General features: G+C 37.8%; 1 protein-coding gene across 2 annotated transcripts in view; it reads left to right on the top strand.

Moving 5' to 3' along the window:
* The first annotated feature begins 2100 nt into the window (after positions 1-2100).
* Positions 2101-27534, top strand: part of BBS2 (Bardet-Biedl syndrome 2) — a 37451-nt gene continuing 12017 nt past the window's right edge. The window contains exons 1-12 of one of the 2 annotated variants that reach the window (XM_007474884.3): positions 2101-2774; positions 11940-12167; positions 13217-13342; positions 14321-14383; positions 15096-15173; positions 17750-17854; positions 17938-18024; positions 21821-21956; positions 22369-22508; positions 23466-23613; positions 23703-23874; positions 25264-25393. In XM_007474884.3, the coding sequence (XP_007474946.1) occupies positions 2658-2774; positions 11940-12167; positions 13217-13342; positions 14321-14383; positions 15096-15173; positions 17750-17854; positions 17938-18024; positions 21821-21956; positions 22369-22508; positions 23466-23613; positions 23703-23874; positions 25264-25393 (1530 nt within the window). In that variant the 5' untranslated portion in view covers positions 2101-2657. The remainder of the gene's footprint in view (positions 2775-11939; positions 12168-13216; positions 13343-14320; positions 14384-15095; positions 15174-17749; positions 17855-17937; positions 18025-21820; positions 21957-22368; positions 22509-23465; positions 23614-23702; positions 23875-25263; positions 25394-27534) is intronic. The other variant, XM_001364861.4, reaches the window with a different exon arrangement.

Raw genomic sequence — 27534 nt, 5'->3', positions numbered from 1 at the left:
AAGCCAGCCAGGCCCCAGCCCTTGAATACAGGGGTGGGGCACTCAGTCTCATGGGGAAGGGTACTGCAGGCAGACTGGGGAGGGGGGGGCAGGGCACAGCACATGGTCTCTAAAAGGCTCTAAAAGGTTCACCATCACTGTTCTATACTATGATACTTCTTATCAAATAAGAATACCTGTTTAATTGAGTAATAAAATCCATGAATCAATCAAAAGTATAAACAAGGACTAGATGCTTCTATTGAATCAATTAATTAAAGGCACAAGTTAAATATAACAAATCTTTAATTAATTTGGAAGAATTGAAATGCTTTGAGTCACTAAATAATGTCAGGTGATACAATATAAGAGGTGCATTAAGATTGGTTGAAAGATTAGACATATTTTGGGGACTATTTATATCAGAGAAGGGATTATAGCAGGGCGACAGTCAATTAGGTCAAGTGTGTGGCTCCAGGATAGATACATTGAAGAGACATACCCTTATATCTATTCCAAAAGGTTAAAAGGAATGGAGAAAGTGAACCTCTAACCTACTTCCCCTTTCCCATTATATATGTCTAAAGGAAAGTGTAGACAATAAATAATGCAGTCAAGATTTGAGAGAAGACAAATTAGACAGACTGAGAAAAGACAGCTTCAGGACCATGACATCTTCTGAGCAGAGAAAAGGAAAGCATTCACCCCTGAAGCCCAGCAAAGAGTTCTACCTCAGGGAGGATTCATTAACAATACCTGATCTTAGCTAAAAGGCTGAGAACAACAACAATAAAAAACTTCTAATATTCAGAAACTATTAGTTATCCTTTTGCCATACTTGTCGAAAAGTATATATCCCAGACTTGGAAGAACATTTTGTATTGACTATTTTTACCACCTTAGGAAATATCTTTTTCTAAAAATTAATTAACTCTGACTGACTAATTGATAATCAAGTGGTAAATACTATGGATGGGGGTTTATAAGCAACAATACTAGAAAAACTTCATCCCCTCAGGGTTGCCCCTAGGTTCCTAAAGGGAAAAGTAGTCACAGAACTCTGAAGATCCCTTCTACAAGAATTGGTCAGGGTTTGGAAAAGTAACTCTGAAGCGAGTGCTATACTGTGGGACCTCATCTGGGAAAGGGCAAGAGATCTCCCCAAACCCTTCAGGCTTACCCCTAGGGGAGAGATAATCAGTTACCCTCTGGAAGAACCAATTTGCTTGTAGTATAGGGTATATGATCCCAAAAAAGGGAGCTATATATGCAAAGTAAATACAAAGTACCTTTCTTTTTTGATTGGGGAAATAAATACTCATATGGGGCCTTAGATTACAAGCTGCATCTTGAAGGAAACTGAGACATCCTATGCAAAAGCACACAGTCTATCATTTGCAGGGAACAGCAATTTGGGCAGTATAGCTGGAATGTACCCGTAGTATGTGAGGAGCAATGATTGTTAAGTTAGTTGACTATGAGTAAATATAGATGTTTCACTTCTTAGGCTCTATTGCTAACTTTTCTCATTTCTGGCTGAGAAGTGTTTATGGGAAAGAAACTGTTTTCCTAATTCTTTGCTTTGGGAACAAAGGCTGTACTTGAAGGAAACTATACACAAGGGGGAAGAACATTTGTTAAAGATGAGGTCAAGGCTATCCTTGGAAGTAGCTTCCTTGCCACAGTGAAAGAAGTTACCTTAAGAGAATTGATTCCTTTGGGCTAAGTCTAATGATGTAATAGAAAAGGTCTTGGGCTAGGAGTCAGATCAGAATTCAAACCTTAGCTCTGTCAATTAATAACTGTATACCCCAGGGAAAGTCCCAACTTTCTGAGCCTCATTTTCCTCAAATGTAAAAAAATTGAGTTGGAAAAGATGATCTATAAGGTCCTTTCTATCTTGAAGTAATTCTCCAGGCGTCCTATCTTAAGATAAAAACATTCCTGGAGAAGATAACACATAAATCAGTTGTTATCTGTGAACACTTGAGAATGAATTAATTGGCTTGCCTAACAAGGCTTAGTGCAGTGAGTTTGAAGCCCAGGCTTCCCCTCCCCTTCCCGCAGCTAAGGTAAAGGCAGGCTGCTGAGTGGGTTCCTTCCTCGAAGGGGCGTCAGTTTGGGGTCATGGAGTAGGAATGCGAGTTTGACTGCCTGGGAGCTGGAAGGGAAGAGAAGTCTAGGGTCCGAAAGACAGAGACAACCCTAGCTCTGGAGGAAGAGGACATGCGCCCCAGCTGCGTATAGCAGCGAGAATAAGTAGCAGAACACGAAGAAGTCTACTAGGGGACCCTAAGTGGAGGAAAAGCAGAGGGTGGGGCGAAGGCGGAGGCAGGGCAGATATAGGGGCGGGGCGTAGGCTAAAGTATTAGGAAGTGAGAGGCGTGGTTGTCGCAAAAGTAGAGGAAGATCAGAAGAGGGCGGTGCCACCTGGGAGGAGGCAGGGCAAAGCAGAGACGGAAGCCATGCAGGACAGAAGTGGGGGCGGGGCCAGGGAAATGGGGCGGGGCTAAACCCGAGCTGAGAGGCTAAGGCAGCGGATGGAGTACTGGGTCCGGCCCGCGCGGTTTCCTGCCCGTGGCGGTCCCTCCTAGAGGTCGGCCAGGCCCAGTCACCCTCCCGTCCCATCTCAGCGGGAGAACTCCGCTGGGGCCGGAGGAGCGGCTGCCGGCGTTATCATGCTGCTGCCAGTGTTTACTCTGAAGCTGCGCCACAAAATCAGCCCGCGCATGGTGGCCGTGGGTCGCTACGACGGAACCCACACGTGCCTGGCGGCCGCCACCCAAGCTGGCAAGGTAAAGGGGCACAGCCTCCTGCGGCCTTCATTGGGATGGAGGATGAGCACCTCTCCCCCTCCCCCTCGACCTCCCCGCCCTGATGCTCCTCCTCTCTGAATCTTTATGCGATTCTCCCAGGCTAGCCCTCCTCAGGCATAGTTGCCAGGCAACCCCAGCCACTGCAGTGTGGAGCTAGAGTGCTCATACTATCATTATTATTATTATTATTAATTATAATTCCCCAGCGCACACCTCCATTGCTTCCTTCACAGCTTACTGCCCCCTCATTTCCCCCTACTGGATGCTTGATATATAGTGTTATATAATACGTACATATATTATATAACACAAGTATATAACAAGGAAATATTACTTGAGTACCTCCCGTTTTCAAAGGGTTGCCAGACCTGGCTTCAAATACCATCTATTTTACTATCTGAAATGACCTTGGGCAGGTTACCTGGTCCTGGTTTCCTATCTGTAAAATGAAGGATGACCCAAGGTGATATCCCAGGTTTTTCCAGTTTGAAATTCTTTCACCTAGGTATATTGTCTTCCATGATATAGTACTTGATCTTGAAGAATTGCTATGTCCAAAAAATTCTCACTTTGCCACCATCCTGATGTGCAACCTCCCTGACTATAGTTAGAAGGACTTTAGATAACAGACAAGTTGTTCACTGGATCCTCCACCAAAGTGGGACCTTGATTGCTGTTAATACAATATTTCAGTATTTCATAGAATCTTAAGATTTTGAAAAACCTTAGAGATTGTATCTTCATTTTGCCAGGAGGAAACTGAGGTCCAGAGAATTGATTTGTCCAAGGCCACACAGGTTAAAAATGGCTGAACCAGGATTTGACCAGACCCTCTAGTTCCTAATTCCAAATCCATTTGGAATTTCTCACTCTTCCATACTGCCGGCAAGCATCAATTCAATCCATTGTGATTCATTTAAATTAAACCAGCATTTATTAAGTACCTCCATGGTGCCTGGCACTGTGCTTCAGTTTTTTAGCATGCAAACTAGGTATAACCTTTCTTGCCTACTCCAGAACAAGGCTATAAAGCACTCTAGGCCCGTTATCCTATATTTTGAGGGACATTCAAAAGTAAGCCCATTAACTTGCACTCACATCTTTGGAACTCATTTACATAGTTCTTTAAAAAGAAATCTTTACAATAATCTTTTCATATTCAACTATACTGTCTTCATATCTCAGTCTATGATGTTGGCAAGTGAAGGATTTTATCTTCTTAAGTCCGGAAACAGTGAAGGAATTTGGCTATAGTCACAAATTAGGTTAAATAATAGAGAAGGCACTGGAATCCAGATCTCAACTTTTGGGCTTCTGACATTAATAGTTTGATTCTATCCTTTACAAATTGTAGCACAAGTAAAATGGAATAGAGTTGAGGGTTAATTCAATTCAACAAACAGTTATTAGGTCTCTATTATGTGCTGGAGATATAAAGACAAAAATCAAGAGTCCCTGACCTCAAGTAGCTGACATTGGGGGAGGACGGCAAGGGGGAATGGAAAAGAAACAGCACATATATAGATAAATATAAAATTGTGGGGGGATGGGTGATAGATTTGTATGACATATAGCACTTAGGGACATTAGGAAAGATTTCCTTTAGGGAGAAGGCAATAAATATTTATGTAGTCCCTACTGTGTGCTAGATACCATGCTAGGTGTTTATTTTTGTTTTGTTTTGTTTTGCTTTTACTGCAAAGTAGGTGCTGCTATTATCCTCATTTTACAGTTGAGGAAAACAGAGGCTAAGTGACTTGGCCATGATTACATAGCTAATAAGTATCTGAGGCTGGATTTGAGCTGAGGTCTTCCTGACTCCAGGCCTAGTATTGTATCCACTTCATCACTGTTGCCTCTGTAGGAAATGTTAGATCTGGACTCTGTGGCACTTCTGGAGGGAAGATCTAGACTAATCCTGTTCCTGCTTTCTTAGGTCTTTGAGTGTTGTATTTTCTAGGATATTAAGGACAGGCTGGGGACTTACAAAAAAGGTCTGATGCAGGACACAGTCTGATTGCTGCACATTTAGTCTGAGTTTTGCAAATTTCTGCTGACCTAGGTTTGGGTCTGTGCAGGAGCTGACCACTGCCCCTGTCAGCCATATAAAAAGCTCTGCTCAGAGTGGCAGAAATGTGGGCTCCCTTTTGGTCTGGGATTCCTGCTTTGCTTATTCCTCCTCACTTCCTTAGTAAGACCCTACAATGTGCTTGGGGTCTGAGCCAATCTGCTGCCACTGACTTCTGAACTTTTTCTTTTCTTGGGATACTGTCCCAGGCGTCCCTACCTGGGTACATCAACCACCTGACATGCAGTTCCTCTTCTCACTCTTGTGTTGGGTATGTGACCTGGAACTATGTAGCAGCAATATAGCTGCTAATTGGTACCTGTCTCTCCATTGTGGTTCCCAGTTATGGGTCTGGTGGAGCCCTATTTTGTCTGGAATCTATTCTTGCCCTTGCTTTCCCCTCGGTGTTGGAATGTTCTACTTGAAGTTCTACCTTGAGCCAGTCCCTAGTGTCTGCAGACTTCTCTGTCTATCCACTTATTCTGTGCTTGGTTGGATAAATGACCTGTGATTTTTTTCTGCATTTCCACATCAGGATTTGCATTTTCTATATCTGTTTGGAGGGATTTGGACACTGGAGGCCACCACAGTGCCTCTCTATCACTCCTCTCTCTTGGCTCTTCCTTAAACTATCCTCCTGAATCCCTTTCCCTTATTTCTTTTTCCTATTGCCAACCTCAGTAGACCACCTAGGGCACTCTTCCCCCTTTCTTTCCTGCTTCTCTCCAGCTGTTTGATTACTCAAAATGAGTAGTCTACCTGAGACTACTCAGGGCTTAGGTGAGATGGAAAGAATTCCATTCCTTCTGATGAGATGGAATATCACCAGGCCATTTATCTACTCTGCCACTTTCTTCAGTGATCCTTTATGTCTTGACATCTGCCCTAAAGCAATGTATACTCTGTCTTCCCAATTTATGTAACCTATAGAGCTCCAGACTTTGCCATCTGCCCATGCCACCTTGGGCCTTATGGGCCTTTATGCCTGCCCTATAGTTAAACTTTTTTTGAATGTTATCTCCCTTTTTTAGAGTGTGAGTGTTTTGAGAATAGGAACTGCCTTGATTTTTCAGTTCGAATCCCCTTCTATTAGTAAACTTTTTGACACAATAAATACTGTTGCCTTTTCATTCATTCATTCATTCATTCATTCATTATGTTTCAAGAAAATTTGCGCCAAAAAACAAGCTGCCTATCACCATAATATTATTACAATTATTATTTGTTTTAACAAAAATGAAAATTATAAATCTTATCAGTAAAACTATTTACTACATTATTTTTTATTAAGATTGTTATAAAACTATAATAAATTAATTCTATTTGAGTAAAACACATGCTAAGATAATATTTACATAGGTTGTTTTTGGAAAAATGAAAGCAGTAACAATTTCCCCCCCAAAACAAAGGGCATCACTGTACAATATGGAAACCACTGGTATAACTTAAAGACATAGTTGGAAACTAAATTCTGACTTGAGTGCTTGTCATCAAAGACTTATTCTAAAGTAGGATCTTTTGGGGGAAATAGCTGGAAAGAGAAGAATAAGAAATAATTCTTGAATATAGGAATTTGAGAGTTTAAAAAAAGTTTGATTAAAATGTTCTCTCCAATCATTTGACCTGAGAATTCTGCAACATGATTTATGAGACTGACAAAACCTTATGACTAGGATGCATACGTTTGGGACTTACTTGTTTTATATGCTCTGAAGACTGACCTAGTTCTTTGAGTTGCATTCTGTATTCTATTCTGAGGAGGGATATTTTAGCATAGTTTATTCTAAACCGAGTAGTCATTACTTCTTTAGTGAAGTTCTTTCCTGAAACTTAGATCTCTGGGACCACCAAACTATCGGTAAGGGAACTTTTAAAAGAAATGCAGAAGAACCCAAATTGTGAAGAATATAGACAATTTTTCAGAAAGGCCTAAATAATACTGAATACTTTTTATTTTCTTAGGTGCAAGAGCAGGAACTGAGGCATTAATTCTATGGAACTTACATCTCTCACCAAGGGAGAGCAAACACTTTGGGGTGCCAAGACCCCTAGAAACCTTTATCCCACTTTCCAAGAACTGAGAGATGACTGAGAGATATGATGCTTTAAAATCAAGATAATCTTTATTAGGCAAGGACATACATGTTCGTGGTAGAAAACTGGTCTAGTACCAATAAGCACTCAATAATTGACCAGTAGCTACTTTATAATTCTTTGTGAAGAGAAGTGACTGATCGAGGCAGGGAACTGGGGTAGTATAAACAGAGAGTTCCCAGGGACAGGGACAGATTGTCATGTGCAAGGGGGAACAAAGATATCCATGATACATATTTTTTGGGGTGCAATAACATTCTTTAGCATGCTATCAAGCATGAACAGATCAGTTCTCATACTTGGGAATACAATGTGACATAGAATAGCAACACTAGCAGATGCTTTGTCAAGGTTAAATGAAACAGGGAGTAATATTGAAATAGCTCAGTTAGAGATAGTCTCATTTCAGTCTTATTTCAGAGATAAAAGCTCTGTAGTCAAAGATTCCATGTCTGCAATCAGATATATTTATTAAAGCCCAAGGACTTTTGGTTAGCTGCTTCCAGAGAGACTCTGAGAATTGGTATGGAATTAGGGACTGGCAGGTGGAGTTCAGCCAGGCTGTAATTTTCAGACAGTTTCTTTAGGTTAATCTGGGTCCCAAAGACAATCAGTTTCTTCAATTCACTCACATGTAGAGTCAGCCTTACACCTTTTCATCACACATAGAAGGTCATCTGTAGCATATCAAGGTAGTTATCATTGGTGTGTCCTTTGGACATCTTCTTTGTCTGTAATAATGAGTTCTTTAAAAAAACAAACAATAAACAGAAAGCTTCCCTTTCATCTTAGAATCAATACTGTGCATTGGTTCCAAGGCAGAAGAGTGATAAGGGCTAGGCAAAAGGGGGATAAAGTGACTTGTCTAGGGTTACACAGTAACAAAGAATCTCAGGTTAGATTTGAACCCATGACCTCCTGTCTCCAGGCTTAGCTCTCAATCCACTGAACTACCTGGCTACTCCTAGTATGAGCTTTTGATTTATTTATACATTAAACAGTAGGAAATGGATTAAGAGAAGTATTATCCTATCCTATGGCTTTTATTTAGCATCACTAGGGGGAGCAAACACCAAATTCTTCACAAGTCAATAGCAGATACAGATATGACTCACTTCCTCTTCTCTCTCATATTTTTTCATAATTAACAAAGTTATTTACCTTACTCAAATACATTTTGAATATATTTATATCTAAATATGTTGCTTTCTTCCAATAGAATAAGCTTCTTGATTTTTGTCTGTGTCCCATTGTGTCACACAGTTCTAGGGACAAAATAGGAACTTAAATGTTTTTAATCAACTATTTTCAATCTTGGAGAAAAATTCTTAGAAATGGGTATGTTATATTAAGATGTTTTTTAGATTAAAATTATTAGCATCTACTCATAAACACCTTAATTATCCCATATATAAGATTTACCCCATTATCAACCTACCCTCTCTCTTCCCAGAATGTATAGCATATTTCTATTAAACATTATTTTATTTGGTCATTTTCAAACATTATTCATTGGAAAAAAAGGATCATTTTCTTTTCTTCCCCCCTCCCGCCACCCTTCCCATAGCCGACGCGCGATTCCACTGGGTATCACATGTGTTCTTGATTGGAACCCATTTCCATGTTGTTGGTATTTGCATTAGAGTGTTCATTTAGAGTCTCTCCTCAATCATATCCCCTCAACCCCTGTAGTCAAGTAGTTGCCTTTCCTTGGTGTTTTTACTCCCATAGTTTGTCCCCTGTTTGTGGATAGTGTTTTTTCTCATAGATCCCTGTAGATTGTTCAGGGGCATTGCATTGATACTAATGGAGAAGTCCAGTACGTTCAATTGTACCACAGTGTGTCAGTCTCTGTGTACAATGTTCTCCTGGTTCTGCTCCTCTCACTCTGCATTACTTCCTGGAGGTTGTTCCAGTCCCCAGGGAATTCCTCTGCTTTATTATTCCTTTTAGCACAATAGTATTCCATCACCAACATATACCACAATTTGTTCAGCCATTCCCCAATTGAAGGGCATCCCCTCATTTTCCAATTTTTTGCCACCACATGCAGTATATTTCTAAAAGAACATTTGGTATAGTTTTTTGATGTGGTACCAGGGTTAGTTGTTTGTAGAACATATTTGTAAAGGTGAGTACAATCATTTCCCCCCTACTTTTAAACATTATTGTTGAAAATTTGTTAAAACCATCTTTTTAGTTTATAACATTTAAAATAATCTTGTTTGAAATCATAATAAGCAGAAATTTTTATTTTATTTGAATATTGATAATAAGTTTTTTACCTCATCACATGATTTGTTTCCTTATTTATTAAATAATTTTGCATGCATTACTGAAAGTCTTAATGAAATTATCGTTGGTTAGTTACATTCTAAAATCAGTGTTCCCTTTTATGTTAAGGAATTTTGTCATTGTTAATGCCTTTTTTGGCCTATTACAATAATTTTAATGGTATCATGAATTCTTGGTAAGGATATTTCCTCCACAATTGTAAATTGGCAACTGCCTTGAATTTATAGTTTTAAAGAGCTGCTGGGGACCCTGGGAAGTTGTACCTGGCCCAGGATTATACAGCCTATATATGCCAGACTCAGCACTGGGATATGGATCTTAATGGCTAAGGCCATCTCTTTATGCACTAAACCATGGCACCTCTCATAACTTAGTGCTTATCCCTTTAGTACTTTAGAATTATAGGACTTAGATGTTAGAAGTAGATGGGCCTTCAGAAGTTATCTAGTCTAACTCCCTCATTTTACAGATGAGAAAATCAAGGCTGAGAATATTTAAAGTGACTTATTAAAGAACACATATTAGTTATATTGGTAATGCTTGAGCTTGTTCTTGGTGAAGATGGCAGCTTAGTAGCAGCAAAAGCTGAAACTGCTCTAACTATCCTTCCATACAAATCTTTAAAAAATGCTTCAAAAAGCTAGGAACCCAAATCCAACAACAAAATAGAATCATGGGATTTTCCTGCTGAACACAACTTGAAAGGCAGGGAGAGAGAGAGTCAATTTTCACTGTATGAGGTGGGGACCAGAAACAAAACTGCACACAGAATAATGCTGACTGATTCCCCTTTTACCTTCTCCCCTTTCTGGATTCTTCAATTGGGCATAGACTGACTTTGGGAACCTGGGACAGGGGCTAGCAGAGGGGCACCTCAGACATACCTCTTGAGGTCTTAGTCCTGACAGCAGCTGGCAGGGAGGACAAGGGATCCATCTGGCTGGGCTCTTGTGGGCCTTGGCAGCTGGCTCAGTGAAGATTTAGGTCCAGGGCAGATTAGCTCAACTGGCTTAATCCAGTAGATCAGCAGAGAAGAGAGAATTGGCAAGTGTATAGTCCACAAGCAAAAAACAAAAACAATAAAAACAAAAGGCTGAGGAAATGAGTAAACAACAGAAAAAGAAGGTAACTATGATAAAGCTTCTATGGAGAAAAAGAGCAGAGAGAAGAACCAACAGAGAGAGGATGACAGGATACAGGGAACTACAAGCAAGACCTCAACAACAACAACAACAAAAACACCTGGAGATTGGGCTCATTCTCTGGAAGATCTCAAAAAGGAATTCAAAAATCAAGTAAGATAGGTTGAAGAAAAGTGAGAAAAAGAAGGCAACAGCTTAAAAGCAAAATTGATCAATTGGGAAAGGAGTCACAAAAATCCACTGAAGAAAAGAGTTACATGAGAAGAAGAATGGACCAAATGGAAAAAGAGGATCAAAAGGTCAGGGGGAAAATTCAGTTTTTAAAAATTAGAATTGGGCAAATATAAACTAGTGACTTCACAAGACATCAAGAAGCAATAAAACAAAAATAAAAGAATGAAGAAATAGAAGAAAATATGAAATATCTCATTAAAAAAAGACAACTGACCTAGAAAACAATTTAAGAATTATTGAACTCTCTGAAAGTCATGACCAAAAAAAAGCCTAGATGTCATATATTACAAGAAATTATCCAAGAAAACTGCCCTGATATTCTTGAACAAGAGAGTAAAATAGAGATTGAAAGAATCCACAGATCACCTCCTACAGTGTATTGGTAATGCTTGAAACTATAGAATTGGTCACCCTTGGGTAAAGTATTTACTTCTTTACCTCACTGACATTGACTGTCATAGCCTTCAGGAAGTTACAGAATTTTTATGACTCAGAAATATCCTAATTGGTCAGGATGTTTTAAGGGTTAAGAAACTGATTTGTAGATGCTTGGATCAAAGAACTTCTGTGGTCTTTTGGAATGTACATGAATTATACTCTTGGAATAGAATAGTGGATAGTTGTATATAAAGCTGATTAATATTGGTTTTCTAGCATCTGGGATGCTTGAACTGCTGATGTCTTGCATATCAGTTATAATAGTAAGCAACAACAGAAATATATTTATTGATAGTCTCTTAAGGAACCAATAGCTGCCAATTGCTAATAGAAAGTCCTTCTGCTTCTCAATTCTGGGCAGATTGTCAGTCTAAAGCACCTATCTAAATATTCATGTAAATAAGCTTGTATATGTATAAATGCACATACCTATCTAGAGATAGGTTGATGACTCAGTGGATAGAGCACTAAACCTATAGTTAGGAAGACCTAAGCATCAGATACTTACTAGCTATGTGACTGGTAAAATCACTTAACCTCTGTTTGCCTTAATCCACTGGAGAAGGAAATGGCAGTTACTCCAGTATCCTTTGCTAAGAAAATCCCATGGATGTTATGGTATATGAGGCCATTAAGAGCTGGGCATGAATGAATGACTGAACAACAACACCACATATGACATTGATTATGACTAAAAGTTATCTGTTTTGGCATTCTGTATTAATGCTTGATTTATGAACTTGGCAGGGAGTTAGAGAGAGTGGCTCCTTTTTTGTGAATATTTTAATGCTTATTAGTTGATACAGAATGGTTAGAATTGTTAGCAATTTAAAATTTTTGGTATTTGGTAAAATAACATAATTTTTTTTGCAGGTTTTTATTCACAATCCTCATGCACGTAGCCAGCGTCTAAACGTATCTCGTCTTCTCCAGAGCCCCCTTGATTCAGATGTTTCCCTTCTCAACATTAATCAAGCAGTCAGCTGTCTTACAGCAGGAATCCTGAATCCTGAATTGGGATATGATTCTCTTCTGGTGGGAACCCAGACTAACCTTTTGGCTTATGATGTTTACAACAACTCAGATTTATTTTACAGAGAGGCAAGTAGTTTATGGTAATTAATTCTCATTACCTGTTTATTCACATCACTTTTTTAAAATTAAAGATAGAGAGACTGACAATCTCATTTGTTGTACCCGTTCCCTCTTTCATAGTCATATGAATAGAATAATGAAAGCAGAAGATATGCTGACATGAGTGAAAATGACAGCTCATACTGAGACAGTGAGGGAGGAAATAATAAAAATATAAAAAGCAGACTCAAGAACTCAAAAAACCACAGTCAATAAATGCTAGGGCCAGCAGTCTTATAGACCCTCAGTGGGCCCTGGGGAGCATCACTCTAGTACTTTAATATCTCATTTCTTTTAAGAATCTATGATGTCATCAGTGTAATTACTCCCTTTATCTATCAGGTTTTGACCCTCTATATTTCAGTGTAGATAGCATTCATGAATTGCGATGTGTAAGAGATTAGTCACTCTGAGAGAAACTTAGTGAAGATGCTCTTCCAGTTTAGCTAGGGTTGTCCTTGGACAACAGGCTTATGGTCTTGTGCTTGAAGCCATCACAGCCTGGTTGGATTTATAAGACTTTGTTTTATGTTGGTAGAATATTCCAGGACCCAGTGTTACTTTCATAACCCAATGAAGTATGGAAGGAGAATTTGAGTGTATGCTTGCCATAGTATAAAAATTAAAGATCTTAACATCAAGAAAAGATTACGTAAATACATTTTAGAAAAAATTCCATACAAAGTGGTTAAATTTTTTTTAATTGAATGAATAAAGAGATAAAGGCAGCCATCTAGAATGATTTATTTTCTAGGGGTTCTGATGGCCAAGGCTTTATTGTAGCAAACTGTTATAGAGCTTAGAGAGAAGACTGAGTTTAATCCTGGTGCTATCTTAGGTAAGCCACTTATTTTCTCTGTCCTGGATTTCTTCATTGACAATTATGATCTACACCTAATACTTTGAACTGCAACTTATTAATAATTATTAGATTATTTGGAGGTTGTTGATATAAAATAATGCACATTTAAATGTGGGTATTGCATTCAGCGTGAGTCATTTTACTATTTCTTTAGGTTACAGATGGGGCAAATGCAATAGTGCTTGGAACACTGGGAGATATTCCATCACCTCTTGCGATTATTGGTGGAAATTGTGCTCTTCAGGGCTTTGATCATGAAGGAAATGATCTATTTTGGACGGTATGAGGCTAAAAAAGTTCTCTTTATATACCTGTAAGAATTTTGATAAATTTAAATTTTGGTAAATTGTCTTCCCTGTGATATTCTTTAAGTATTCCATGACTTGTTGGGCTTGGTAGTGCACACTTATAGTCTAAGTTACTGGGGAGGCTGAGGTTGGGTAATCTTTTGGGCTCAGGAGTTCTGAGGTGCAATGGGCCAAGTCATTTGGCTGTTCACACCAAGTCATTCCAGCATCAATATGGTGATTCCCCATGAGTGTGGGGTAAGTAGGTTATCTGGCCTAGGTCAGAGATGGAATAAGCCAAAGCTCATATGATTTCTATTAGTAGTGGAACTGGATCTGTGAGTATCCCCTAGGCTTTTAGCAGGAGGAAGACAATAGGGAGAACTAGTTTTTATATATGTGTATATTTACATAAAACGTGTATGTTTACATGTGTGTGTATATCTGTATGTAAATAAATGCATATATGTATTTGTGCATATATGAAAGCATATTTATATATCCATAGCATAACAGGATAATAACAACACTAGACTTAAGCCAGAAACTGAAATTTTAGTTCTGCCTCTGCTTTGACTTTGACTTCCTAAGAGGCCATAGGCAAGTCACTTAACATCACTGAGCCTCAGTTTCTTCACCTATAAAATGGGACCAATAGTACCTGTAATACCAGCCTCACAGAGTTGTTACAAAAATAAAATATATGGGCAGTGCTTTGCAAACCTTAACATTATAAATATCAGATGCTACTATTGTTGTGTGCATTGTAATTGACCTTTTGAGTGAATCAAACCTGATTACAGTTTATATTTGTTGTTTTCTATATAGAAAAAGAGTGACTAGTACCTAATGGTTCTTCATTAAATCCTCTTATTTTTTCATGTAGCAAAAATAGTTGTATTAAATAAGACAAGAGAGAAATGTAATGATCCTTGGTCTTATTTTAAAAACAAATATTGGTTTTATTTTAGGTTACTGGAGACAATGTACATTCTTTAGCATTGTGTGACTTTGATGGTGATGGAAAGAAAGAGGTATGTGGGGGAAGAGGCTCTTCTCCTTTGTAGATGGTTGAAAAATTTTCTTGTAATGGTAACATTAATGTTGCAAGATGAGTGTTATAATTCTGATTGTTTTTGTTACCCTGTTAGTAGGTGATAGGTCCCATTTAACCTTCTTCCTTATTCTGATCAATTAGATGCCTAGTTATGTCATTTTGAAATATTGGATTAATGTCTAGAGTTAAAACTGTAATAACAGAATTTTATAATGTGCTTCGATGTCTTAAAAATCAAATTAATGATTATTCTTAGTTTTTTCAACTTCTGTTGTCCATCAGAGATTTGAGAAAAAATTAAGATTTATTGTCAGCCTTTTAAATCACCCATTTGTAGATGAGCCACTTTAAGACTTGAATAATGACCCTCTAACTTTTTCATGGATGTTGAGCTCTGACTTTGAATGTAGTGATTCCATCTATCAGGAGTTGCTGACAAATGAAAGGAACTGACCAGGGTTCCTTTTTGGGTGCATATTTTGAGTATGCACCCAAGATTTCCTTATCCTCCTATTGTCAGGAGAGCAAGGTGGGATTACATGTTTCAGGTCGTGACTTAGAATAGTATTTCACCTCAGATATGCAGTATGTCATCTTAAATGGAAGGAATGCCATTTGAAGGGCTATCATAATTTTATTGTGTGCCTGTTCCCTGGAAGAATTGAATAAACATGTTCTTTTAATTTTAGCTTCTTGTTGGATCTGAGGATTTTGACATCAGGGTTTTTAAAGAAGATGAGATTGTGGCAGAAATGGCAGAAACAGAGGTAAGAGAGAACCTAAAAAGATGTCAGCATTTTTTTTTAAACCCTTACCTTCTGTCTTGGAGTCAATATTGTGTATTGGCTCTAAGGCAGAAGAGCGGTAAGGGCTAGGCAATGAGGGTTAAGTGACTTGCCCAGGGTCACACAGCTGGGAAGTGTCTGAGACCAAATTTGAACCTAGGACCTCCCATCTAGCATTTTTTTTTTAAACCCTTACCTTCCATCTTGGAGTCAATACTGTGTATTGGCTCCAAGGCAGAAGAGTGGTAATAAGGGCTAGGCAATGGGGGTCAAGTGATTTACCCAGGGTCACACAGCTGGGAAGTGTCTGAGGCCAGATTTGAACCTAGGACCTCCCATCTAGCATTTTTTTTTTAAACCCTTACCCCGTCTTGGAGTCAATACTGTGTATTGGCTCCAAGGCAGAAGAGTGGTAATAAGGGCTAGGCAATGGGGGTCAAGTGACTTACCCAGGGTCACACAGCTGGGAAGTGTCTGAGGCCAGATTTGAACCTAGGACCTCCTGTCTCTAGGCCTGGCTTTCAATCCACTGAGCTACCCAGCTGTCCCCAGAGGTCAGCATTATTTCAAATTAGTTTGAAACAGATAGGCATGACGAAGTCTGTTATGGCTTTAAGATGTGCTTTCTTCTTCATTACAGAGAAATAGCAATCTGAAAAACCTAGTTAAATTGTTTGCTCTATAAATGAAGCATAAAGAGTATATATGAACTAATGTTCAGGATTTCTTGTGGGTTTGGGATATGATAATGACATAGAATGAAGTTCTTCAGTGTAAGCTTTTAAATTAGGGATAATAGGAAGTAGTTGACTACCCATCCTGGAAGATCTACAAGTTGAGGGAGGCAGTTTCTTGGGAATATTGTAGAGAAGTCCAGTAGGTGCCCAGAGCCAATCTGCTTTTCTCAGTCTCTCCAAGGGGCAGGGGCCAGGCCCCAAGCATAGCCCAAACTTCTAGCCTCTTGCTGCTTTACCTCAAGAGTAAGAGAGGGAGAACAGACCAGAACTCTAAGATAGGAGAATCCTAGGAGACAGGCTGTGCCTTCCTCAGTAGCTTCGAGGGCCAGACCAAGTTTAGACTAGATGACTTAAGAATTCTCTTCCCTCTGAAATGCTTTAAAAGGTCTGCTGAAGTAAAAAAGTACTAAAGACTTAATAAGGAACTAATAGGCCTTGTTGTATATGCTATATTATAAAGAACACTCTGGATTTGGAGACCTGCCTCAGAAGAGTATGTGATTCTAGACAAGTCAATTGACCTCTTTGGGCCTCAATTTCCTCATCTTTACAATAAGGGGGTTGAATTTGATGGCTTTTTGAATCCCCTCCACCTCTCTGAATTTTAATATGAGATTTTGGAGAAGATGAGATCTAATTTGTTAAAAGTTAGAATTTATGTAAATGTTCATCTTTACAGGCTATTTCCCCAGTGAAGCTTATTGCTGGCTCAGTTGTTGTTAGCATTTTCCACATCAAAAGAATCATAATTCTTTTGGCAGATGAGCAGTGCCAAAAATTGCCAAAGAATACACTGAGCTAAGTAATTCTGCTATCTGACATTATTGCTTTATGCTCAGAGTTAAGTGAAGTAGGTGGTTCAGCAGAATGATGTAGGAGGAAAGGAAGTTATATAATGTAAAAAATAGAGTATATAGTTGATTTCTTAATCTATTTTTGTATCAGAGTTAGAATTAGAAAGGAAAACTTCAGGGTCATTTGGTGCTAATATTAAGTTTAAAGTTTTAACTTAAAGAGGCAATTCATTTTAGCTCCAAAAGATATCTTTTAATGAATTCTTTCCTTATAATAATGTTATTTGTATATATATGTGATATATGCTTACTGAATATAAATGTCAACATCTACATGTGCTCTTCTCACTTTAAAAAACATTTCAGTTCAATTTTTAAAATAGCCAAGTCCACACACACAAACATGTTCAAGCTAGATTTTTAAATCTAACTTTAAATCCTTTACTTGTTATGGATTATTAAAAGCAATAGATTTATAAGAACTTCTGAATATATGTAACATATTGTCCATATTATAAATTTTGTTGACTATGTATTCAGTTAGCACTTCCCTTTTAATTTCATAGTTTTTACTTCATAATTCGCCAAAACTTTTGCTGCTTACTATTGCTATAAGGATAAAACTTTGTAAAAATTCTAGATAAATCTGATCAGTTATTTCTAAGTTAGAAATATCCAGGGTGGGGGCCATCTGGGTTGCTCAGTGGATTGAGAGTCAGGCCCAGAGCTGGGAAGTCCTGGGTTCAAATGTGGCCTCAGACACTTCCTAGCTGTGGGATCTTGGGCAAGTCACTTCACCCCCACTGCCCAGCTCTTACCACTCTTCTGCCTTAAAACCAATGCCCAGTATTGATTCTAAAACAGAAGGTAAGGGTTTAAAAAAATAAAGAAAAATACACTAGGAATGCACACTCAAGTTCACTTTTAACATAAATGTAGCAAAATATGCAATTTTGTATCTTTATTTTGCATTAAGTAGAATTTCAGTGGCAAATGTATATGTTTCTTTTGTGTATCCTTTTTATAGACAATTACTTCTCTTTGTCCAATGTATGGCAGTCGTTTTGGATACGCTCTTTCTAATGGCACAGTTGGTGTTTATGACAAAACAGCACGATATTGGAGAATTAAAGTTAGTATGATTCAACCTCTGTTGTTCTGCAACTTTGTACATTCTATCGAAAGTTGTACTAATTGTTTCTTTCTTTTCCTTAGTCTAAGAATCATGCAATGAGCATTCATGCATATGACCTTAACTCTGATGGAGTACGTGAACTAATCACTGGTTGGTCTAATGGAAAAGTAAGTTTAAATAGTAGAATTTAGTTAGAATTCAATATAATTTCCCAAAACTTATTGGTTAAGAATGAGAACACACAGTGCCCTTAAGAAGGAGGCAAAACATGTCAGTATGAAATGAGTGGCATGTGCTGTTTCAAGTTCAGCTGAATAGAGACTTAGAGCAAATTGGCAGGATGAGAGGTCTATCTCAACCCAACTCCCCACTTTCATAAAAAAAACAAAAACAAAAACAAAAAACAGCCAGAAAGGCAATGAATCTGAAATAACAGATATCAAAAGATAGAAAGAACTTATCTGAAGAATGACATGACAGGAAAACCAATAGAGTAAAAAAAATGAGTGAACATTTAAGAACAGTATCTAAGATAGTGCATAAATAATAAAGAAATAAACTTGAAAATTCCTAATGAAAAGGGAAGTAATATAGCAGCCACCATGAGAACAAAACGATATGTAAAAATTATAAGAATCTCTAAAATGCTTTGGAAGAACAAAAAGAGAATAAGGAGGGGGCAGCTGGGTGGCAAAGTGGACTGAGAGCCAGGCCTAGAGACAGGGGTGGTCCTAGGTTCAAATCTGATCTCAGACACTTCCCAGCTGTGTGACTCTGGGCAAGTCACTTAACCCTCATTGCCTAGCCCTTATTGCTCTTGGAACCAATACCCAGTGTTGATTCCAAGACAGAAAGTAAGGGTTTAAAATAAAATCTCTCTTAAAAAAAAAAGAATAAGAGAAAGATGTAAAATAAGATAGAAATTTCAGAGAAATGAAAAAGGTTCACAAGTGAGCAAATGTTTTAGAGAAGAAGTGTGAAACTCATGGCCAGGGTGTAGCTTGAAAAACTCTTGTGAGGCAAACTGGGTTAACATGTGATTGGGAAATGCTTAACCAAATAAATAAAAATACAATAAAACAGAGATAATGTTATTTGTGGTTTTCTAAGGCCAAATCCACAGGAATCTCTTTCTATATGAAATTGATAACACTGATTTAGAGCAAACATTGAAGAAACTTCCTGAAATAGTAAGCAATCTTAAAAAGACATTGGTGAGAGCAGCTAGGTGGTTCAGTAGATTGAGAGACAGGCCTAAAGCTAGGGGTTCCTGGTTTCAACTCTGGGCTCAGACAGTTACTAACCTTTAGACAAATTATGGCACATAATTGTATTGGGTTATTGCTCAGTTGTTCATATTTGCCATATTCTATATGACCCTGTGACCATTTTCTTCTCTAGTGTGTCTCCATTTTATAGATGAGGAATTAAAGCAAATATGGGGTAAGTGACTAGCCCAGGTTTACACAGCTAGTAAGGGTCTGAGGTCAAATTTGAATTCAGATCTCCCTGATTCCAGGGTTGGTGCTCTATCCATTACACTACACTGAAGTATAAAAATTATGAATATAAGACTTAATAGAAACATAGAAACATGAACTAATGCAGAGTAAAGTAAGCAAAACCAGGGGGATACTAAATATCAATGAATATAATATAAATAGAAGAAAAAAACTGAACACTATAAGTATATTTGACCAAACTTGACTTTGGAGAAGAGTTGGGAAATTGTGATGTAGATAGAATACTGTATTTGGAGTGAGGACCTGGGTTCAAATTCTGACAGATATTTGTCCTTGGTGAGTTTTGAGTCTCACTCTCTTCATCTATAAAATGAAGGGCTAGAATAGATGATCTCTAATCCTCCTCCTTCTGGCTTTTAATTTATAATCCTGTGATCTTCCTTTATTGTGGAGTTGGAGGACTGTGGATATGGAATATATTGTATACTGGAGGATGCAGTTGATCTTGGGGAATTGGTTTTTTATTTTTTTATATCTTTGTTATGAGGGAAGGCTTGCCTAGGAGTGGGATAGGGAATATCCTTGGAAATGATATAAAAAAAACAAATGACTAACAAAAAACTAACAATTTAAAAAGAACTCTTAAAAATGGAGTTGGATGTTATTGTCAAAGAATTTCTTTTCTCTGAAATAAGTACTAAAGAATGACTGAATTAGAAACTGTGGCTAGCTTTCCTTCCACTTTTACACTGTTCCTATTTGCCTTTTAGTTATAACCTTGAAAACTAATCATATTATTTTCTTGTATGCTACCTGGAAATTCAGAACTAATGAAAAGAATTCTGTTTTAATAAATAAAAATAAAGCATATTAAATAAAGCTGAAGTGGGCAAGTCATTTTCCCGCCCTACACTTCAGTTTCCTTGTTTTTAAGATTGGGAGAGTGAGAGATGAAGGCCAAGATAGACGATCCTTAAATTTTCCCCGTCTCCATTCACATTTGATAATTCTGGATTTTTCTAACTACAATTTTAAAACCAATGTATTTTGCTTTTTACTCCAAGCCAGACAGCCTCCAATATGTTGATAAGTCTATATGTTAGCTGTATAGACAGCTGAAATAGCTGCCACGTCTCCATGGACACCATTTACCAGTTAGAGCCTTCTCATTCTGGGGCAGCTCTCCTGGAGATAATAAGCTATTTCTTACAGTTTTTTTCCCCTGCAGTTTCCTTTATTTTAGACCAATAGTCTCTGGCAGGGGAGATATGGTAGCCATATCTCCCCTGCCAGAGACTATAAATATGGACCCCTTCCTCTAGAGTTTAGTTGCTTCCCCTTTGACTGCTTAACAGTTTGTTGAATTGGAATCGTGTGTTCTCCATTGGGAAGGTGTTTCCATTTTGATGCATTGATTACACTTAAATGAGAAAGACGCAGCAGATGAAAAGTTCACTCAGTCATGTTCTTTGTGGAAGGAACCACATGTGATCTATCAAAGGCCAGTAGAAATAATGAAGATCATAAAGTAGTTAGGCTTTAATTAAAAGGAAATGGGCTGAGCATATTTAGAAGGCTGTGCTTGTATGCTATTACCTCTGTACAAGACAGTTCATATCCTCACAACCTATGCCATTTCCAAGGCCCATGCTTGCATGATCCTGTATTCTTAACATGTTCAAACATAGCATTCCATAAAAATGACACATGCTGTTGGTGGTTGGTTTACTTTATTCTTTGGTTATAGTATTCCCAAAATGTTGGTTCTCAGCAATATTAGAATTATTGTCTTGGTGATTTGCAGTTGTATTGATTGAACTTATATCCTCCTATCTAGGTCTATTTGGTTATATTTTTGTGCCTTTTATCAATGGAGATTGCCTGCAACTTATAGTTTCACCAAGTTTGAGGCCTTGAGAGATTAAAATGACTTACTCAAAGTCACATAGCCGGGATATATCAGAGGAGGGACTTGAACATAGGTATTCCTGATTCTCAGTTTTCTATTCATTATATTATGTTGCCCCTTGAAGATTTTTTGATAATAAAGAAAGTATGGGTTTTTGCCCAGATTTCATCCTTTAATTTATTATCTATTTTGTTGTTGACATAGGTTTGTTTCTGTCCATAATTGTAATTATTTTATTTATGTGACAAAGGAATTTTGGAGGTTTTAGGATAGCCATCTTCAAATATGTCAAGGACTATATCAAATGAAAGAGAGAAATGGATTTTTACTGTGCATTGACAGAAGGTCAAGATGTATACAGAAAGTAGAAGCACAGGGAACCTGGTTTTAGCTAAATGTATAAAGAAAAAAATTTTAATAGTTTGGCCCTGCTATATAGTCAAAGAGGCAGCTTTGTGGAGTATTCATCAGTCTGATTAAGGAACTCCTTTGTGGGTTGAAAGCTGGGCCAGATGACTACTAAATAAATACCTTCTTATTCTAAGAATCTATGGTTTATAATGTGTAAAAAGTCCTGCTTTTCTTCTTCAGGTTGATGCCCGCAATGACCGAACTGGGGAGGTCATCTTTAAAGACAACTTTTCTTCAGCAGTTGCTGGTGTGGTGGAAGGAGATTACAGGATGGATGGCCATATACAGCTAATCTGTTGCTCAGTGGATGGGGAAGGTAAATTGGGATGTTTTGTGGCAGAGGCACTATTGCATAGTGGATAGACAACCTCAGAGTTGGGAATCCTGACCTGGGTTCAAGTGTCCACTCTCACATTTCCTTGATGTGTGATCTTGGTGAGTTGCCTTAGTGGCAGAGTAAGCTTGGATGTTTTTCATTAGGGAGTTCCTCACTGGGAATTCCCTTCACTGATGAAATCATAGGACATTTAAAAAACAATTTCTTTTTTTTTTTAAATGCTCTGTGGATTTTATTGGGAAAAATGATAGAAAATATCTCTCCAAAGTGTTGTTACTCAGATCTTCTCTCGCTTAGTAAACACACTATTCAGTCTTAGAGACTGATCATTGGCTTCATGTTTTAGAAGTGGATATACTATAACCCAGTCATGTTTCTTCCTCTTTTATAGTGCGAGGTTATCTCCCTGGTGGTGCAGAAATGAAGGGGAACCTGATGGATACAAGTGTGGAGCAGGATCTGATCCGAGAGCTTAGTCAGAAGAAACAGAACCTACTGCTGGAACTGCGCAACTATGAGGAAAACTCCAAGGTATTTCTCAAAACAAAGCTGGTTCATGCCAATATAATTTGATTTGGTCAGTGTAGAGGTAACACACACCACCAGAAGAGACTTGCTTTAGTACAATAGTAAGTAACTGTATTATGGTGATAATTGAAATTTTTTCCCCTAAATTCTATAATTTATTTTGATAGAATTCACTAAGTCACAGAATATCAGAACTGGGAGATTGGCTAGTCCACCTTCATTCTATAGATGAGGAAGCTGAAGGCCAGAGAACAAGTGACCCACCCAACTGGATTACCCAGCTAGGAAGTAGCAGAGCTAGTGATCTGAACCTGGGGCTTTTGACTCCAATTCCCCATTCCTTCTGCTCCATGAGCCATTCATCCAAAACCCATTCTTTGTATGTTGTTTGGTGAGCCCTGTGCTAGGAAGATTCTAAGGGAGGTGTGAAGACAATTAAAGATATGATTCCTGCCCTTACAGTACTTGGAGTTAGCAGGATAATAGGAGTGTGGGATAGGGTGGGAGTTAAAATTTGGGCATACACAAATATGCAGATTAAGAGCAAAAGAGAGGTACAGAGTACTTTGTAGCATGAGGTAAGAAAAATAATTTTCAACTGATTACTGAAGAGAGGAAGGGAGGAGAATAAGCATTCCTGTACATAGCATCTACTATGTGCCAAATACTTTGCTAAGCATTTTACAATGCTTATGTTGTTTGATCCTCACAATAACTCGGGGAGGACTATTAGCCTCATTTTATAGTTAAGGAAACTGATGTAGACAGAGGTTAAGTGACTTGCTCAGGGTCATGCCACTGCTAAGTGTCTGGAGCTGGATTTTAACTAAAGTCTTCCTGATCCCAGGCCCAGAGCTCTATCCACTGTACCACCCAGCTGACAAGAAATCTTTGCTTAGATGTTGAATTGCTATTTTATTTGGAAGGTTGACCAAGTTGATACTGGATGGTGTTTTTCAGCAGGCTGAATCAAGCAGTCCATTGAATGAGTCTGATGGGCAGCGGGGAATTATCCCTGCCAACACAAAGCTGCAAACAGCCCTTTCGGTGAACCTGGGCTCTGACAGTCAAGCTGCGCATGTGGAATTACGGATCTCAACTTCAAATGGTAGGAAATGATTTACAGCTGTTCATTGCTGGGGAACAGAATCCTTTAAGTGTAGTTACTGAGCGATTGTTTTCCCTTCCTTCCGGCAGATACCATAATCCGAGCAGTGCTTATTTTTGCTGAAGGGATTTTTACGGGTGAAAGCCATGTGGTGCATCCTAGCGTTCAGAACCTTTCCAGCTGCATCCGAATTCCTATTGCTCCACCCAAGGATGTTCCTGTGGATCTGCACATGAAGACTTTTGTGGGCTACAGAAACAGGTGGTTCACTTATATTTATTTTTCCTTCCTTCCTTTTTTTAAAAACTTGAATTCTTTCTTAGAATTGACACTAAGTATTGGTTTCAGGGCAGAAGAGTGGCAAGGGCTAGACATTTGGGGTTAAGTGACTTGCCCAAGGTCATACAGCTAGGAGTATCTGAGGCCATCTTTGAACCCAGGAGCTCCTGTCTCCAGCCCTGGCTCTCTATTCATTGAGCCACCTAGCTGTCTCTATATACTTTCCAAAACATTTCCATATGCACTGTTTCAGGAAGAAGAAAAAAATATATATGATGGTATATTTACTGGACTAATCCTGGATGTGTTATTTCATTCTCTTTTTTACCTTCCATCTAATCATCCAATACTGTGTATTGGTTCTTGCCCAGGGTCACATAGGAAGTGTCTGAGGTAAGTTTTGAACCTAGGACTTCCCATTTCTAGGCCTGGCTCATCCATTGAGCTGACTTCTGGATTTGTTATTTCTTAGCTGTGATACTTTGGTTAAGTCATGTAACCTCTTTGAACCTATTTCACCATCTCTAAAGTAATAACTATAGTGTCTCTCGTAGGTAGATGCTAGATGCTAGAAGGATCAGATGAGATAATGTATGTAACAACACTTTGAAAATGACAAAGTTCAAGACAAAATCAAATCAATTCAGCAATCATCTTTTAAGTACTCATTTTATTCAAGGTTTTGGGCTGATTACTTAAAAATGTAAGGTGGCATTATTCTATAATGTCTAGTACATTATAGATTTTCAGTAAATGGTTATTCAGTTATTCAGTAAATTGTGTATGCTATGGAGCAAACAGCCATTTTATGAATTTTCCTACTCAGGTTTTTTGAAGCCTTGTTCTTAAATTGTAAAATTATTATCTCCTATATATTTCCTAGAAAAATTGTGAAATTTTTCCAGAAAATGTTAACAGCAAATTTGGATTGTTATTTTTTGTTCTCAGATCTAATGTTTGTGAGAATTTTAAAATACATTTTTTATGTGTCTTTTTAAATTCTGGTTTGAGTTTTTGTGAATGTCAGGAATAGAAGGATTACTTTGTATTTAAGGTTGTTTATTACTTGGCTACTGTTTCCAGAATGCTTAAGATTTCCATTCCCTAACCAATGGCCAGTAAAAATCTTCAATTTCACCTTTTAAGATTATATTTAGATGACTATATTGTTTCTGGGAGTTGAAAACATCTGCTAACACACATGATTAGATTTACTTTAAGTTATCTTTAGTGATGCCTTCCTAGTAGCATCTTACTGGCTTATTACCTTGTGATGCATTTTAAAAGACATGGACCAAATAATATTATGACTTATGGTGTTAACATTCAATTTTAACGTCGTCTTTTCATTTCCTTTGATCCTTTCCATAGCACTCAGTTTCATGTGTTTGAATTAACACGACAGCTCCCCCGATTTGCCATGTATGCGTTGAGCAACCCTGACCCTGCCAAAGAACCACTCAGCTTTGTTAACTTTACTGTCAATGAACGGGTACAAAGAGTAAGTGTACTTTTTTATATTTTGCTTGTGTTTAGTTTGGGGTTCAGTATTTATGCCCCACAAAATATAACTTTCTTTTGAAGCACTCCAGAGGGAGGGAGTTAACTTGAGTGTATACATTTGTAGCAGTAACTATCTCATAGAGGAGAGTTACACAGCCCTTAGGATTCACCCAATTACATTCAGCAGTTATAATGAAAATATTATTGAAATGTCTCTCAGTCTGAAGAAAAGATTTGCCATTTTCCTAAACAGATCCTGCAACAATCTAAAATTGGAGTGTTCTCCATGCTATACTGTTTTTGACACTCTTTTTGGACACGCACACATATGTATACTGAGTTTCCTTTTAAGGACAGTTTTCATAGACTAAATTTTATTATTGTATTTTGAAGGATAGTTATTTGGGTTTCTTGTTCAAGAATGGATGTATATTTTTTTTCTCCTAAGAATATAATTTTTAAAAATTTATTTTTGACATTCATTAAAAAAATTTTAAGTTCTTAATCTTCTCCTTTCTTCTAGTCTTCCTCCATTCATTGAAAAAGTGATATATGATATCACTTATACATGTGAAGTCATTCAAAACATATTTACATATTAGCCATGTTGAAAAAAAAAGGCAAGGAAAATCAAGGGAACAAAGTATGCCTTAGTCTACACTCAGAGTTCATTAGTTATTTTTTTCTTTAGAGGTGGGTAGAATTTTCTTCAAAGGTCCTTTGGAATTGTTTTGGATCATTGTATTGATCAGAGTAGATAAGTCTCTAACAGTTAATCATTGTTACAATATTGTAATTACTATAGATAATATTCTTCTTGTTCTGCTCACTTACCTTTGCATCAGTTTATATAAAACTTCCAAGGTTTTTCTCTTTCTTTTTTTTAACATTATTTTATTTGGTCATTTCCAAACATTATTCATTGGAAACAAAGATCATTTTCTTTTCTTCCCTCCCCCCCTACCCCCACCTCTCCCATAGCCAACATGCGATTCCACTGGGTATCACATGTGTTCTTGATTGGAACCCATTTCCATGTTGTTGGTATTTGCATTAGAGTGTTCATTTAGAGTCTCTCCTGAGTCGTATCCCCTCCACCCCTGTAGTCAAGCAGTTGCTTTTCATCGGTGTTTTTACTCCCACAGTTTATCCTCTGCTTATGGATAGTGTTTTTTAGATCCCTGCAGATTGTTCAGGGACACTGCATTGACACTAATGGACAAGTCCATTCCCTTCGATTGTACCACAGTCGAATCAGTATCAGTCTCTGTGTACAATGTTTTCCTGGTTCTTCTCCTTTTGCTCTGCATCACTTCCTGGAGGTTGTTTCAGTCTCCATGGAATTCCTCCACTTTATTATTCCTTTTAGCACAATAGTATTCCATCACCAACATATACCACAATTTGTTCAGCCATTCCCCAATTGAAGGACATCCTCTCATTTTCCAATTTTTGGCCACCACAAAGAGAGCTGCTATGAATATTCTTGTACAAGTCTTTTTCCTTATTATCTCTTTGGGGTACAAACCCAGCAGTACTATGGATGGATCAAAGGGCAGGCAGTCTTTTATCGCCCTTTGGGCATAGTTCCAAATTGCCCTCCAGAATGGTTGGATCAATTCACAACTCTACCAGCAATGAATTAGTGTCCCCACTTTGCCACATCCCCTCCAGCATTCATTACTTTCCATAGCTGTCATGTTAGCCAATCTGCTAGGTGTGAGGTGATACCTCAGAGTTGTTTTGATTTACATCTCTCTGATTATAAGAGCTTTAGAACACTTTTTCATATGCTTATTAATAGTTTTGATTTCTTTGGCTGAGAACTGCCTGTTCATGTCCCTTGCCCATTTATCAATTGGAGAATGGCTTGATTTTTTGTACAATTGATTTAGCTCTTTGTAAATTTGAGTAATTAAACCTTTGTCAGAGGTTTTTATGAAGATTGTTTCCCAATTTGTTGCTTCCCTTCTGATTTTAGTTACATTGGTTTTGTTTGTACAAAAGCTTTTTAATTTGATGTAGTCAAAATTATTTATTTTACATTTTGTGACTCCTTCTAAGTCTTTTACTTGGTTTTAAAATCTTTCCCTTCTCAAAGGTCTGACATGTATACTATTCTGTGTTCACCTAATTTAC

This window comes from Monodelphis domestica, chromosome 1, assembly GCF_027887165.1.
Source record: "Monodelphis domestica isolate mMonDom1 chromosome 1, mMonDom1.pri, whole genome shotgun sequence".
Taxonomy (NCBI): domain Eukaryota; kingdom Metazoa; phylum Chordata; class Mammalia; order Didelphimorphia; family Didelphidae; genus Monodelphis; species Monodelphis domestica.
Note: the sequence above shows the minus strand (reverse complement) of the source record. Positions and strands in the feature narration are given on the sequence as shown.